Raw genomic sequence first — 16,480 nt, 5'->3', positions numbered from 1 at the left:
TTCTTTAACAAGACATTAAAAAATTGCATGTAATTCCAGTAGTAGTAGTAGGAACATTAGCACTGTGGAGACCTAAGAACAGGAAGCAATTCACTCTGAAGCTGTAAGACACTATAAATAGACCAGCAGAGCTAAAAATGCTAGAGCTTTTGTATTGTCTTGGCTTGAAGCTCTGAAATTGAGCTTATGATAGCAAGATGCTTCAGCTACAGAAAACCCACATATTTCTTATAAATTACTAATCCGGTATATAATCAGACACTATTGGTCTCCAAGTTTGTTTCACTTTATTTATGTCTCTGTGCTTTGTGATACGATTGGTTCTGCCTCAAACTGGCTGGTAATTAACTAATGTCGGTGTCAAAAGGAAACGATTGCCTAGGTTGGGTCGGTTATGTGCTGTGGTTGCAGCAAAGATGCAGAAGGCTTATATTCTGATTATAAAGTAAGCTTTAAATTTTTCAGAATTTGAAATGACTGGATGGCCTTTTAAAAAAGGATAAGTGGATGCAGACCTCTCAATAACTCCCTTAAACTCTTGTGTGTCCAAAATTCTGTCTTTGAAAACTAAAAATAAAAAAATCCAACATGAATGTACGAGGTCAATTATTCTAACTTCATTGCTAGATACCCTTGCAGTCTGTGCATACCGGCTCAGTGCAGGTTGTCTGGAGGTATGCCATTTTGTAGGAAATCTGAGACAAGTCCGTAATATTTCTGATCTGACTGTATCTTCTTTTTCTTGGTCAGAAGGTGGAACTTCATAGGTCACTGACTTTTGATTGGCATTTTCTTCCACCATTTTCCCTAATACTTGCATATATCTTACACAGAAGATTTTAGTTAGATTTCACTTCAGTGAAGCATTGGAGTTGATGTTTAATCAACTATATATGTAATACTCCTCTTTTAGCACAAATACTGTGATAAGATTAAAAGCTGTGAATAATAAAACTTTTAGACCTTAAGTAACAGATTTTCTTTTTGTTCAGAAATACATCCATCAAAAGTTTATTATTCCCCTTAGCTAGAAAATAATCACTATATTTTATGAAACTGAATGCACTTTTTGATTTTTAGGTGCTCTCTTCCTGAAGATGCAGGGAGCTATTTTAATGAAGAGACAAGAGTTCTGGAAGTTCCAGTGACAATACTGATTGTAGATAAGGTTAGTGATTTTTTATTATGCTGGTATCAGACTGACAATAGATGTAAATTATGGTAGTGAATGTTCACTTAATGATACCTAATCTTAGAGTAGTTCTTTACTAGTTGAAGCCCTGTGATAATAGTAAAAGGTGCTTAAAATGATAATACAGATTTGATAGTTTTTCCTGTCAGCATGTTTACAATACAGAAAGTTAAATCCTTTCTAGATCATGCTCATCTATTCTCTAGTAGTTTATTTTGTACCACAGAGTTAGATACCATAGCACAATCTTTTTATTCTGATTTATAAGAATATGCAGATTTCGCATATTCTTAAGAGTTTGCATTTTCTGGAGATGCAGGTGTGATTCCATTCTAGCATATGGAACCTGAGATACAGATAGTATTTTTAATTTTGCTTATCAGCGACATTTCCTATTGCTTATTTTTGGAGAGCAATGAGGCTGAAGTTCAAGACAGATATGTTAAATTTACACATGCTATTGTCAAGGAATAGAGTGGAATAACTTTTTTGCAGTTAGCTTTTTGGATGACATTTCACTTAAATCCTGTCCTTACAATGCCACAGATGGAGGTTTTTATCCTGTGCTCTTGTATTTGTTTCAGGCTAAAAAAGTTAATTTTACTGTCCATGCAATTGTTACTACTTCTGATTTGGAAATCAGTCCAGCACGAATCAATTTTGGATACTGCACCATCTATGAAGCTGTGCAGGCAAATGTCACGCTAACAAACAAATCCATCTTGCCACAAGAGTTTGGATTTGTGGGACTTCCAGAGGTATGTAGTTATCCCCCACATACCTCTTCTTGTCTCAAAAGGTATTTCATTACTATGAAAACGTGTTTCAATGTGAGTATAAATAAATCATGACTGGTTCTTGCAAACCCATGGAAATCTGCCTGCAGCACTGTGGAAACACACAGATTAGTTGTGGTACTGGTTTGTGTAAATTTCATCTTATTATACTCTAAGCGTTTTCCAAGCAGTTTGAACATCTTTGAGGAGGTTTTACTATTCTTACCTACATAACATTATTAAGCTAACTTTATCCCATTAGAATACTGATTTTTTTACACCAAGAAATCTACTAACAGAATACCTGATGCACTTTTCTTTCAGACTCACAGGTTGCTTCTACTGCTAAATAAAACAGGCTTAGCAATGTTGCTTTGGCCTTGAGGCTGAGGAATATCGCACAGTTTGCATCCAAATGCTGAAACGCTTTGTCTTTAAAGCAGGATGGCCGTGTCCAAACTGCTTATTGGGAATCATCCCCTGAGCCATGCCTAGGTATTTTCTGACTGACTGTAAGTTGACGTGGAAGCTAAATTAATCACAGGAGCTGCCAGTTTCGTGTGGGCTAGGTCTACTGAATTTTCTTTCTTTTTTTTTTTTTTTTTGTAAAAAGTTAGCTGTTCAAGCTTCATAATAGCATGATGATCACAGTGTGAAATGATATGGCATATTGGAATCAGAGCTAGAGGAACCTGACATTTAATTAGGCATTCTCCCTTTCTCTGCTGTTTTAGGGATTAAAATCAAGGAGTTAGCTAAAAGAAATTGGAACCTTCAGCTTTGTTAAAGCTTCACTTCACAGCATGTGTTTCATGATTAGCTCAAAATGTGATGGGGAGACATTCTTGAATCATCATCAACTCATAAACACAAACCAATATACCTTTGAAGATATTAAACTGGTACTTGTCACTGTGGTATCTCCACATCATACAGGAATCAGCTCTCCAAAGATACAGGGGGAACTGTTGAGATTCTTATTGTATTTTATTCAGTTGTCTATGAAGAGTAAATAACATCATCAGAGAAAGGTGATTACCGTGGCTGGTAAGAAGCTGGGGAAGAGATTCTACTGAAGTCCGAGTTAATGGATTTAATGCCTTTCGAGTTACTTTGAGATTAGAAATCTGCACATCAGTCAGACTCTCGTCACTAACTCAAATGAAAGCTTCTCACTAGATGGTTTCTGTTTTCCTGACATTGTACGTTTAATAACAACATCTTCTTATCTTGCCAGTAATGTCTTATTTTAATTAATAATTTGATATTTTAATAATTTCTTATTTTAATAACAATAATTTCTTCTCCTGCCATTTTGAAGTTTGTTGAAATTCAACCCCATGACGGACTTGGAATTCTTCTTCCCCTTGAAAGCCTGACATTGGACATAATCTTTAAAGCTAATGAGGCGAAAGAGTACAGCTTTGAACTAACCTGCAAATCAGAGATTAATAGGTATGTTAAGAAACTGACTGAGTAGTAGGTAATCCAGAAGTCTAAATCACACTGGATTTCCACTGTTAAGCTAGTTCAGAGATTAAATCCCTCCCTTTTGAAGAGGTAAGGCTAGGATAAAAATGTGAGGCAGGTAGGAATTCTCCAGTTGACAAGGGATGGTCAATGCCTGTTAGTTACATCCTTCATTTACTTGTCTCTCTTTACCGAGATGACTTTTCCTATCCCACCGAAATTTATGCTTGTCACATGTCCAAGCTGCCAGTTTGCCCCAGGTCATCTTAACCTGCAATGTTCTGCTTGCTTTTTCAGCAGAATTACTGACGGAATTTTTGTAAAAATGCTTCCTACATTAAGCTAATGCTAGTAAGAGAATGATGGCATAAACTTTGATTTGACTGGATGTATTTCCAGAAGTTCACAGAGGAAGAATTCAAGTAGGGACTCTAGCCAATTGTGCATTAAAAATAGATAGTATTATTGTTCATCTTTAGGCAAAATTCCCATTGCAAGCTTGAAAATCTGCTTAAATAGGGACTACAGGATTAGTTCCCTATTTTCCGGGCTGATTAAGAGACTATTTTATGCTGAGACAATTTATCATGTGTTTATTTTTAGACAATTCAAGCTGTCATGCAAAGCAGTTGGAGTCCACCCACCTCTTGAATTGTCTCATTCCTTAGTTCAGTTTGCTGCAACAGCTTTAAATGGTGTGTCTACAGCAACACTGTATGTGATGAATTCCCATGTGAGTGTCAACCACTTTACTCATGCTGTCCCAAGAATTGGCAATGGGGAAGTTGCCCCTGTTGGACCCACTTCATTCGAATTCCGTGTGCCAGAAGACTGTCCAGTGACAATTACCCCTTCTGTTGGAACTGTGTTGCCTGGGAAGGTAAATTCACTTCAGATGTCGAGTGTTCTGCCAAATGTTTTGATCATCTACATCCCTACAAATGCTGTCACTTGTAAATGAAGCTCAAAATGTAAATTATTATTAGAAAAGCTGGAATATTTTGTATTGTTTGAAGTAATGTTTTAAATCGGACATGAGGGGTTAACCATCAAATCTGGCTAATGCTTTATGAGAGTCTTCACCCTGAACGTTCTTTCCCCAGTGTTGTCATTATGATTTATTTGAAGAATATTTAAATATCAAAAGTACTGGTCCTGTAAAACCAGCCCACTGTAACACAGTGGACTTCCAAAAAGGCTGCAAGTGACCTTATCCTTAGGATCATCTTATTCACTTGGAAAAAACCGTGTATTTTATTTGTTAATTTTTTGCTGTCATCTGTATGCTCCTATTGAGCTTTGTAGGTATAACACATGTATGAGGGCTGAATTTTGCCTACCATTCTTGTGTATGCTCTCATGCTCCCAGAAAAGCTTGATTCAAGTGTCCTTCAGACCAACATTGTCAGATCAGCTAATCAGAGAAGAGGCAGTTCGGAGGCTTTGCAGAGCAGCTGCGACAGGGGCAGAAATACAAGTAAGGAATGCTAAGAACTAGCACATGCTGTTGATCTGTTACTTCCAGATATTTGTTTCTCTGGATGGTATTTTTATCATAAAATGATTTGCATATTAATAAAGCCCGAACTCATGATCCATGTGAGGCCTGTCATAAAGGACAAGAGTATGTATGACTGTACTGTTGCAATTAATGTGTAGTCTGTTCCCTGAGCAATAATTTAATTTCATGCTAACAATTTCAAAAGCATTCCTACAGGATTTTCTTGCAAATGCTAACTGCAAGTACTCTTAAAAAAAGTTTCTACACTTCTTGCAGATTTCCAGCATACATGGACTTTATATGCAGTGCTGTGGGTCAGTTAACTTATGTGAGCGCCTATGGTTGTCTTTAAGTATGAGATAAATAGGTGAAATTCCCATGAGAGAAACAGGCTTTTGCTCATCTGCTCCAATAGGGGAACTCTTTTTTTTTTTTAAAGATGGGGTAAAATATGTCCATTTCAACTTAATTTTACATTATTAGAAATGTACATAATAACTACTGTGTGGCTTGTTACCATAATTCTACTGCTGTTACCTTGTTCCATGCACTCTGTCACCTCTTAGGTTCTGTATCCTTGGGCCAGGGACTGGGTATTTGTAAACTGATGTCTTGATTGGACTACCAGTGATCACCCTCAGTGTGTAATGTCTCTGTGTGTGTATTTGCAGAAAAGGAAGAAAGATGAAGAGGGAAAGAAATTAAGCATTTCCATTACCAAACAGCTTGTAAGGGATGGAGGCAGTAAATACCTGACTTCTCTGTGTAATTCTGAACAGCCAAAATCCGAAGAGTTAAAGCCTGAGTAAGTCAGCAAAAGCATCTTAGTACATAGGCAACATTCTCTTTATAAGTGGTTTAATAAACCTAGTAAAACCTATAGGTAGACAAGAAAGCAAACTGGAGAGAAGAAATAGCTTTAGCTATGTTGCAAAGGCTGTTTCCAAAATTAGTACTGCTTTTAAGCCACACAGCTGTACCCTCTCATGTAAGGCAAAGAATCCCTTTATGCATCAGAGGGATTGAAGACTTCAAAGAATATATCAGAAAGCATGAGACGTGGCTGTATGGGTAAATTTGGCTGAATCAACAAGGGTATTATTTAAAAGGGCAACTAAAAAGCTGAACCTAGTTACCAAAAGAAACTACCACTAATATACCTTTTCTGAATAGGTCTAACAGAGCTGAACACATTCGACCCAGGTGGAAACCATCTGATGGCCCATAGCCATGGCTATGGGTTAATTTTTTTTTACATAGTCCATCGTATTAGTCATGGTCATCTTCAGTCCTGGAAATGTGATGATGCTGTAAAATGTTCATTTTAAATAGTCATTTTACAGTATGTGTCACTCAGTGAGAATTAACATTAATAGCATCTGCTATCTAGAAATTTGGATACTTAGATGCAAAATCTGGTACCTGAGGTTCCTTGTTTAGCATATAATTCAACTTCTGAGAACCCCACTTCTGCCTAATCTGAGGAATTTAGAAGTGTTTGGAAGTAAATACATGCTTAAACACCAGGCATTTGGCTGTACTGGATGTTAGGCATTTTTGACTAAAATCCGATGTTCATTGCAAGCCATTAATTACAATTTTTAAATACTTTCAGTACAGATCATAAACACAAAATTTTTTTGAAAACTCCCATTATGAAGTATTGCTTGGCATATTGCATTACAGAAATGTGATCATGTGTGTTTACATACCATTGGAATGATGCGGAAGTACTGGAAGATACTGGGATATGTAACATATTCAACATAAGGAAATCATATTGAGGATTTTGCAATCTTTAGTATAACATCTGTTATCTGGATTTATAATTTTTATTCTCTTTGGTGAGAAAAGCAAACCACTCAGTAGAGCCGGTCTGTTTCTGTGCATCAAGACAGTCGCTTAGTTTCACTGTTATGTTCAATTTTGAATGTATGACTAAGAAACAGTAAACACAAACAGCTCAGTAGATTCTACTGGATTTTTTTTCCTCTTTCTTTCTCACTTACCAAGATGATTCTTATTCCTGGATTTTCTAGTTCTGATGCTTATATGGCAGCCCAGGCTTTCCTGATGAGGAATTTCAGTGGGAGGTTTGAAAAATACATCATACCATGCTTTGTTGCAAGTGGACATATCGATGAAAAGAAAGGCTCTGAAAACCTAAGCTGCAGGTATTTGGAATTAGATATGTGCAATTCATGATAGTTCAGAAATTTGAGGGGGAAATGGTGGGCATGTTAGTGTATTCATTTGGGGAGGAAATCTGTTTTCTGATCTTAATTACTTGATAGGTCGGTGGTAGAAACTCATGCTTACAACCCACTAGTTGGATAAGAATCAAAACCATGAATATCAAAGCAGCTTAAAGAATAATTGTATGAAAAATTTAAGCCAGATATAGTTCATCTTTCTGCTTAGGCATACACAAAAAAGCCAGCCACCGAAAATTATGTCTTGTTTTGTAATAGCAATTTAATGATATCCTGTGGTATGAACAGAATAAGAAGAGATTTCTGACAATTGGTTTTATTTCTGTATGATCCAAGAGCAAATATCCTTTTACTATCTCTCTAGCCCTTACAACACCTTGTATTTGGAGCTGCACTGTCCAGCGGTAGCACCATCTGTTGTGGTCACTTCAGATAATGGGAAGAACACAGTAAATTTTGGTGATGTTGCAGTAGGTATGAAATTTGAATTCAAGTTTTGATTTTTTTTTCTGGCTTACCTTAATTTCTTCTTAGCTTAGTTTTGAGTTTTCTTTTGCATTGTTTAGCTGATTTTCAGAAGTCAATATAGAAATTAGCCCTGTAATAGGTACTTAGGTGGAAAATTAGGAGCCTATCTGGCCAGCTGAGGCGTGTAAAAAGCAGACTTGATCCCGAAACATGGAGTTGGGAGCTCTACAAGTGACTGTACAAATTTGGAATTATTTTGGTGAGCTTTGACTAATGTATTAGCCATAGAAATGGAATGAATGTTTGGCCCAGGTAGAAGCACGAGTGAAAAGAAGGAATGGTATAGTGCGTGAGTGAGCATCATCACTTTGTGAAATGTTTTCATTCCTGTCAGGCCACAGAATGATTAAGCGAATTACAATACAAAATATCTCCCCAGAGAAGCTGGAAGTATCCTTGTTTGGAACATGTAAGTTAATCTGCCATTCAGCTTCTGTTTGAGCCTTTATCTGTAGGACGTGTTTGGCACTAAAGCAGGGAGGAGGTAGCAGATTTCAGACTTAATACACCTCTTTCAGAGTGAGGCGGGAGATGATGTGAAGAATATATTGGATGAGCCCAGGTGACCTACTGGAAAGCTAACTCCATTCCACCCTTTTAACTGGAAATAATTCTGCAGACAGCCAAACTTGAGAAGCACTTAACCACTTTCTAGGGTATAAGGTACTGATGACAAAGCTAGTTTCAGTACAGTATGACGTACGTGTGAAACAGAACCAACAACTCAATTTTTGCACAATGCTCATTGAATTTCTGAATACCTTGCAAGAAGAGGCTACTACACTGGCTTGTCAGGGTAGCTGTGCAGGGTAATGTAGCAGAAGGCATGTCCCGGATCTTAGGGTGTTAATGACCCATTCCAGGCAAAATCTGAAAATGGAGTTACATGGAGATCTTACTAACTGGAAAAGGATCTTGCAGATATTTGAATTCTGTGGGAAAAAAAATAATTGGATTAGTTCTTTTTTCCTCTTAGTTACTGATCTCTGAAAAAGCTTATGGGTGGTTGGTTTATACATCTTTGGTCTGAACAACACTTAGAATCTGTTGTTATATCTTTTTCCCCAATCTTTGTTTATAAACTTTTTTCCTTGAGTTGCACTATTTTAGCTCGGATTCTCAGTTCTGAATCCCAATGGTCCCTTCCTGTTGGTCAGACCAGTTGGAATGCTTGAGCCAGGTGAAAATAAAACCCTCATCATCTCTTTTTGTCCAAATGAGAATAAATGGGTGAGTAAGAGATGCAACAGTAATGGGGAAAAAGAGGAGAGATGGAGAGATGTAACGGGCTGTGTGATATACACATATTACTGACTGGGATGAGTCTGTATAATAACAAGACAAACGTTGTCACCTGTGCATAGCCCCTCCCAACATTTGGATCTTTGTCTATGCCCTGAATCCAGAAGTTCTGTAGTAAAGGCCCGTTTGCAGGAGGGGGGTCAGCTGGAGGGGTGGGGGATGTCTTCCTTCAGCACATGGGCTAACACAGACATCCTCCTGGCAGTTTTTCGAAACGCTGGACATCCGGACGGCAAAAACCACTCTAACCCTAAGTATCACTGGTCGTGGGGTGATGCCATCAATTGTTTGCTCTGTGGAGGAAGTGCTCAATATGGGATATGTCATAGCCAGAGAGAAGGTGACTTCCACGTTCAAGGTAAATCGTTCTGCGCTGAACCAGAAAGCACATCAGCAATTTTTGGAGGGAGGAAGAGGAGTTCTGTAGTTTCTAGTCTGGCAGAATGGAAGGCTGAGTGGCAAACTGTAGACAAAAGAACATAGGTTTAAAAGCACGTCTGGCAGAGCGATTTGATGCTGAGACAGTTTCAGGCCAAAGGTAACAAAGCTGTGCAGGGAGGATCTTGTTAGCTGCTTCTGTCCTGCCTACAGCCTATCCAAAAAAGGGATCCAGTACCTTTTATAAAAGAGAAATGGTCTGTGTGATCTTCTCCGTAGATCTAGCCAGTATGCAGAGGGATGTGAAGTCAGAAATGGCTTTGCTTTTACCAGTGTTAGAAGTATTTGCCTTCTTTCTTTATTCTGTCCATTACTGCTATCACAATTGAGGCTGCTCTGTGTCCATACAAAGCAGTGACAGAGGTACGTGGGTGAAATGCAAAACTGGCCCTACAAAGAGCACCTGAGGGTCTGCTGTGGTTCAGTCTAGGGAAGTTTAACTGATTCACTCATTCATATACTGCAAATTCCCACAGACTCAGAAACAGGCCAAGATCTAGGCATAATTTTTCTCCTCTCTGATTTTGCCTAAGTATGTCAATAACCAAATTACATTACTTGCTGCAAGACTCTTAAAAGGAGCCTGGTCCCTGTTGTTGGGGGCCGGGGGTGGACATGACACATTATGGGTAGCAGTAACACATGCTTTCAGTGGCATCTGGGTACACAGCAGGGCAGTAATGCAGCAAAATAAATTCAGCCAGTTCACAAATTATGGCTCCTACAGGCTTGAGAATCCATTTTCTTAATGAAAGTGCTGTTGTGTGAATTGATGTCATCAGATACAGAACACTTCCACACTGACCCTGCGATACTCCATACAACTAGATTCGCTTTCATCAACAAGGGACAAAGATCAGCAGAGACTTCCATCCTTTATTACGTCCTCTTTGCAAAGAACAGAGTTTGTTGGTAAACTACTTTTTTTTTTCTTTTCTCTTTTTCTTTTGTTAAAGACTTGTGAAGTATAAAGCAGCATTACTTTGTCCTGTTAGATCTACACAACTGTCAAAACCTGGGGCATCACATCACTGAAATTAAAGATATAATTTTGTTTCCCCAGTAGGAGCTGAACTAATTCTTCAATACGGGTAGCTGTAAATTTATGCAGCCTGAGTAAATATCCACAAGTAAGGAGATACTAGTGTTTGAATGTAAATAAACCCCCACGGTAATTGCATATTAAAGATTCTATTTAGGGATGTCCATCTCTGTAAAAGCACGTTAGAATATAGGGAGGGTTTGGTGATGCTGCTTCAGTTCCTCTAGAGATGAATGCGTTAAACTGCTAGATGGATTTATCTGGTATTTCTAACACCCTGTTTTGCTGCAAACCCATGTATCAGGTCTGATTTATTTGTTGTTCCAACAAAAATTAAATGGGTTTAAAATATAAAAGTGGTAAACTGGAGCTGTCCTCCTTTCTTATTTGTGTCCTCATTTTTATTTACCAGGAACACAGAACTATAATGGCTTAAGTGTGTTCAGCATCTTTCCAACAGAAGGAGAAATTCTTGCTGGGAAGAGTCAGGAATTTATTGTTACTTTCAGTCCTGATCATGAAAGTCTGTACTATTCTGACCGTCTCAAGGTTGTGCTCTTTGGCAAGGTGAGACAATCAAGATACCTGGATTATGAAATCGAAGTCTAAATATGACCTACAGTGATTTTTATCAGCATGGGTCTTAGTAGGAGCTTCAGATAGGTATATCTAGTGGACAGCATTTGTAGGCAGAAATAGTATCTTTATCAGGTTAACTGATGTAGGTAGGAGATGGCAGGGTTTGGGGCCCACTGACTTATTTTCAGGTTTTAAATATTCAGTTATTAATTCATAACAACAGTGACTTGGGATTCTGCCCTATCTTCTGCCCAGCTGCCCGCACTGTGTAAATGAGCGGTGATGGAAGGTAGGTTGCTGCCACCCTGCTGAGCACAGCTCCAAGTGGGTTCTCAGCAAGGAGCATTTAATGGCAGTGGAGAGCGGAGCTACACCTGCACAGTGCAAACTGACAGGTGCGCTGAGTGCCGGGAAGCTGCTTCTGCAGTCACTCAGCATGAGGAAGGAGGTTTCCATCTGTGGAGCAGCAGTTGAGCTTAGACGGAGCCCAAGTCAGGATATCCAGGCTGGCAGCACAGCAGGCGGCTTTATGCTGCGTTCCAAGAGAGACTGACCAAAAGTTATTGAAGAGTGCCAACTAATGACCATCAGCAGGCACTGCAAACACAGAGCAGAAACTGGTAGTGAGCAAGGAAGTACTGTTTCTCTCCTTGCAAGTTTTGCATCTCCAGATCATCTTTGGAATTGCAGTTAAGACTGCAAACCGACGTAAGCTGAAGATGAATGGAGACTGGTCCTAGTTCACAAACTTGAGCCAAGTTTGGTGGCAGATAAGTTTTGCCTCTTTGAGTGGCTCTAGTATAAATAGTTTGTCCGGTCCCCTCCTGAGACACATTGCCCAAGAATGAAAGGTTGTTTAGAACAGAAGTGCCTGAGTGGACAAGACAAGGGGAAGATGCAGGATTCTTGTGTTAAGAGTACAGGGCCTCTTGGCATTTATATAGGCAGATGATGTAATAATTTCTGCGCAACTGATGCTGTTGTGTCAGTGTTCCAGTTACATGGGTACTTAAGCTGTAACCTGCATTTGAAGCATTCTTGTCTTACATAGAACATAGCCCACGTGATCCACCTGAAGGGTGCAGCAAGAGATCATCCAATGTTCGTGGAAGGGGGAATTCCACTAGATGTGCCCATCGAGTCCTTGGCTGTAACATCACCTGTGTCATCGCCGGAAGCTCTAAAAGGAGGTAATGTGCTTGCTTACACTTTACTGCAAAACAGTGAGTGGTAAGACATGGGCGTGTTCCTCATCCTTTAAGAAAAAGTAAATTAAGGATAATTTTTCCAGAATCAGAACAAATAAGCATTATGGTACAGCCTATATTCGTAACACAAAGAAAATGCAGGGAACTTTCTCTTAAGGAAAGACTTTCTCTTAATTTTAATGCAGTTATATCTTAATGACTGTCTCCTATCTCTGCACCTTACCCTGCAAAAATGATTATAATTTAATACTACTACAAAGTATTAAGATGTATTTGCTTTCTTCCACTTCTCTGACTTGTATTAAATGTTTATAAAATTATTTCATATATAATAATGCATCCTGGACTCTCCCAATTGTACTGTTATGGAACAGACACACTTTCAGGGGTTTGAATTTATCCTTCCTTAATTTCTTTGGACAGGATCTGTGTTCAGAGACAGTATATAAGCAACTTGAGCTCCCGAGCTATAAATAAATCCAAGCACATACCATACACAAGTAGGAATATGGTACACACAATGTATGTGCCATGGCGCTAGAAAACAAGCATGCAACTTGATAAACAATTAACAATTACAGTTTGCAATTGCAAATTATGCAAAACCTCCTTTTGCTTAATTCTTCGCTCGCTCTGTAAGAAGGATCTCCTTATCTGTGCCAACTCATGGATTTGCCACAACATCACTTTGTTTTGAACCATCCCGGTGTAATTTACGCTTGTTCCAAATGATAATCGCTCAGTTTTGACCGTCTCAAAGTTTACTTGCTTCACATTTGTTCAGAGCTACAAGAACCAGTGAAGTCCATTCTCCTCGTTCTGGAGTACATCGAGGGAGAGGGCTCTCCAGTGCCAGCAATGACAGAACTGAAAGTTGGAGCTATACAGACAGCTCAGTTTGCATCTAAGAAGGTGAAGAAAATAAAAAGTGCAATTTTATGTCAGATGCTGTAAGGAATACTGACAGTGTACAAATGGCTACTAGTTCTTTCTGTCAAAAATTCAGTCTATAAATTAAAAAATACAGCTGTCAGGGTTTCTGATAAACTTTACATTATAAAAGCATCAGTGTTTGAAAAGAAAAGATTATTTTTCAGGGCCTAATATGAGGAATTAGCATTGTCATATTAAGTCAGCAACAAAATTAATTTAGCAGTTTGCTTCCCTAATTCTGCAATACAGAAGTTTGAGCACAGAACTGAATTACAGATCTGATCCTCTTACCTTGTGACAACTTGACACAACGAACAGGTCGGATGCTCACAGTTTCAAAGGGCAGAAGCAGTTTGGCAAGCAATAGGCCCCATCTGGGCAGTGCAGCCTTTCATGAACAGTCATTGTGTGTGGCGAGCAGAACTGGCTGTAATGAGGGTGTGTTGTGTGTGTCTCTCGTAGAACGTGGAGTTCAGTTTTGACAGCCTGCCGCTCCTGCAGCAGAAGGGATTCACTGTTGAGCCTGTGAAGGGGACGGTTGAGCCTGGTCAAGTCAAATGCATCAGTGTTTCTTGGGTGCCACCTGCTGACTTTCCTGTAAGTTACAGTTGCTACAGCATGTTGCTGCTTAAGTGGAAGCGTGTAGCAGCTGTTTCCACCAACTTGGAGGAGCAATACAAAAGCTGATTCTGAAGATGTCAGCCGTACCGGCTGCTTTGCCACACTAGGATGATGGGACACATGCAGTTACCAAAGGGAGTATAGGCTGGTATAAACACTGATAGGAGAATAAAAGCCAGGAACAATATGTGTGATTTGGAGGCTTGCAACCTCACCACAGACTTGCATTCAGCTGTGTGATGAAAAGAACAAGCGTTGGTCACTTGCATCTTACAGAACTTACAATAACTTCTTACAGGTTGCTGCATTGTACAGCACAAAACCACCAAAGTGCTGCTGCTGTTAGTGAAAAGACACAGCTTTGATCGCACTGAAGTGAGCTTTTTAATGCCCCCTGTGCAAGAAAACCTGCAGCCCTCCTGACACAGAGCTAGGTTTACATTTCTTGGCTGTGGGCTGCCTTTCCGTTGGTATATTCCTGGAAGTCAGTGCAGCCTCTTTGATTTTCTACTTTATGAACTGCTTTATGAACCCTGTTTCCCTGGCTGCTTCTGCCTTTTCGTATTGCAGAGTCTAGTACGAGGTCCAAACATCTCTACAGGGCTGTGATTGCCCTTCCTGATTCATCTTTTTGGGCATTCATGGAGACTCAAAGAATTTATTCCCCTGCTTTTTGTTGTGAGCTGTGTGGGGGATGGCAGAATGAGTAGCTTGTTCCAAAATTAAAAGATTGCTGCTATCATGTGCAGAAAGAAGGCAGTAGAGTTCCTGGCATGATGTATCAGGTTGACATCGTGCCTCTTGGTAACTACTGGTTGTTACACAAGATTTAACACTGATGGCTAACAGGATCCATTTCCTTCCCAACCCTCACTGCAGCGTACTCTGTTGCCGCTGTGCCCAGTTGTCATGGTTGTAATGTGGTGACGATATCGGTAGCACTCTGGAGGTAGAATGCTTAGTCATTGCTACTTTACTTACTGCAGTATGAGTGTTGTGTGAAAATATGAAAGAGCCAACACAGTGGGAAGAGAGGTAATCTACAGCTATAACTGGTACATCTTACAACTGAGATGTAAAATACACAGTTCAGAATTCGATCAACTAATCTGTTCTACGTACAAAAAAACCCAGGTTGGTTTTATGTGTGGATTTTTTTTGTAGGCCGATGACCCTCTGCCTGTGACAGCCCTCCTGACCTTAAAAGGTGACATTAAGGAATCTTACCAAATCCTTTTCATGGCAAAAGTTGTGTCTGCATATGCTCCTGCTAAGTGAGGGACCCGAGCTAAACGGAAAGGAAGATGGAGGCTCATATTACTGGGAAATCAGCAGATCTCAGTTGAAACATGGAAAGATTTTTGAGATTGTCGCAAATACATGAGGGGAGCAGGGAAGCGGGAGGGAAGGTGATGCAATATTTCTGCTTTTTTGCCTACAAAATTCTATGTAAACTCTGGTTCCACTAGTTTCATTTTCAAGCTGACTCTGTGACAACAATCTTGTGGTAGAAGAAAGGATTAATGAGAGGCCAAGTAGATACATCTCCTGTTAAACACAGTGTCTTCCAAAGGGGGGCATTCCCTCAGGAGGAGTATCTTTATGGATTTGGAATATCCTTGGGTTTTTCCCTCTTAAGACCAGAATAAAGCTTCTTATTCAAGTCTCCTTCAAATTGTTTGGGCAGTCATTTTTACAGTACACTGTGGAATCTTCCTGATGGCACATGGTCAAGGAGGAAATAGTGACTCTGCTGTTCACTGAATCGCTGGATGTGGTTGTAGACACTTGCCCTAGATCATGGCTGTCCAGGAACTTTTGTATTTCTACATTTGCTTTTCTCTGAACTCTAACTAAGAATAGATTTCTGCCTGTTGCTGGGGAAGTTGGAGTGCTGGGCAGGTATAACTTCTGTCAGAAGCAGTAGCTAGTTCAGGGAAGAGAAAAGTACAGAGGCACTACACCATGGAGAATGAAGGGACCAGGAAGTTAGCAGAAATCTAGAAACATAGGTAATCTTTTAAATCTTATATCACGCTCTTTGAATCACAGTAAGTCTGTGGCAAAATCCCCCACCACCACTCCAAGGGCTTATTGCCGTTTGGCCCTGTGTAGCTGTTAAAATTGCTTATTTAGATTATGCAGCAAGGAACTAGAAACAGACTATTTGTAAATAGGCCTAAGGTAAAATATGTCAAGCTAGATGGACTGCAGGAAAAAGCAGTAAAGCAATTGTCACAAGAAGTATTTTAACTAGTTTCCCCCTTTTACAGAGGCAGCTGGTATAACTGATGAAGAGGGGTTCCTTGTTTTTCCAAAGACAGTATGTTTGATCCATTCAGATCTGTTCTCATTTAATAACACATCAAGTGGCTGCGAAGTTACTTAACTCTTCAGTCTGAAGCACTACAGATGCTGGAGCAGTAACAGTCACCATGGGGGGAGGCGGGAGCTGGGGGGGGCAGTGCTAGCCAGAGACAGCTCTGCCTTCAGAAGAAAGGCACTGAGTATTTCTGCTGGCACAGCTGGGGCGGTCGGGCTGAAGTTGAGGACAAGGAAGTTTGTGTGCTGATTCTCTTACAGTCCTTGCAGCCCTAAAAGGGAGATTCAATACGGCGATGTAAAGTGAAACTGTTGCAAATAGTCCTGCACAGCTGACAGGTACCTAATGATAGGG

The 16,480-nt window shown here is 39.7% G+C and overlaps 1 protein-coding gene across 11 annotated transcripts in view; it reads left to right on the top strand.

Moving 5' to 3' along the window:
• Nucleotides 1-15,399, top strand: part of CFAP74 (cilia and flagella associated protein 74) — a 50,778-nt gene extending 35,379 nt beyond the window's left edge. For 7 of the 11 annotated variants that reach the window (XM_075520506.1, XM_075520504.1, XM_075520502.1 and 4 more), the window contains 17 exons: nucleotides 1,081-1,168; nucleotides 1,777-1,950; nucleotides 3,290-3,423; nucleotides 4,042-4,318; nucleotides 4,808-4,915; nucleotides 5,611-5,744; nucleotides 6,979-7,113; nucleotides 7,517-7,626; nucleotides 8,015-8,070; nucleotides 8,791-8,910; nucleotides 9,188-9,340; nucleotides 10,203-10,332; nucleotides 10,875-11,029; nucleotides 12,093-12,231; nucleotides 13,034-13,161; nucleotides 13,645-13,779; nucleotides 14,968-15,399. In XM_075520506.1, coding sequence (XP_075376621.1) covers nucleotides 1,081-1,168; nucleotides 1,777-1,950; nucleotides 3,290-3,423; nucleotides 4,042-4,318; nucleotides 4,808-4,915; nucleotides 5,611-5,744; nucleotides 6,979-7,113; nucleotides 7,517-7,626; nucleotides 8,015-8,070; nucleotides 8,791-8,910; nucleotides 9,188-9,340; nucleotides 10,203-10,332; nucleotides 10,875-11,029; nucleotides 12,093-12,231; nucleotides 13,034-13,161; nucleotides 13,645-13,779; nucleotides 14,968-15,081 — 2,290 coding nt within the window. In that variant the 3' untranslated portion in view covers nucleotides 15,082-15,399. Of the gene's footprint in view, nucleotides 1-1,080; nucleotides 1,169-1,776; nucleotides 1,951-3,289; nucleotides 3,424-4,041; nucleotides 4,319-4,807; nucleotides 4,916-5,610; nucleotides 5,745-6,978; nucleotides 7,114-7,516; nucleotides 7,627-8,014; nucleotides 8,071-8,790; nucleotides 8,911-9,187; nucleotides 9,341-10,202; nucleotides 10,333-10,874; nucleotides 11,030-12,092; nucleotides 12,232-13,033; nucleotides 13,162-13,644; nucleotides 13,793-14,967 lie in introns of those variants that run through there. The other 4 variants (XM_075520501.1, XM_075520503.1, XM_075520508.1 and 1 more) reach the window with 4 other exon arrangements.
• Nucleotides 15,400-16,480: the final 1,081 nt, after the last annotated feature.

Source organism: Mycteria americana, chromosome 18 (genome assembly GCF_035582795.1).
Source record: "Mycteria americana isolate JAX WOST 10 ecotype Jacksonville Zoo and Gardens chromosome 18, USCA_MyAme_1.0, whole genome shotgun sequence".
NCBI lineage: Eukaryota > Metazoa > Chordata > Aves > Ciconiiformes > Ciconiidae > Mycteria > Mycteria americana.
Note: the sequence above shows the minus strand (reverse complement) of the source record. Positions and strands in the feature narration are given on the sequence as shown.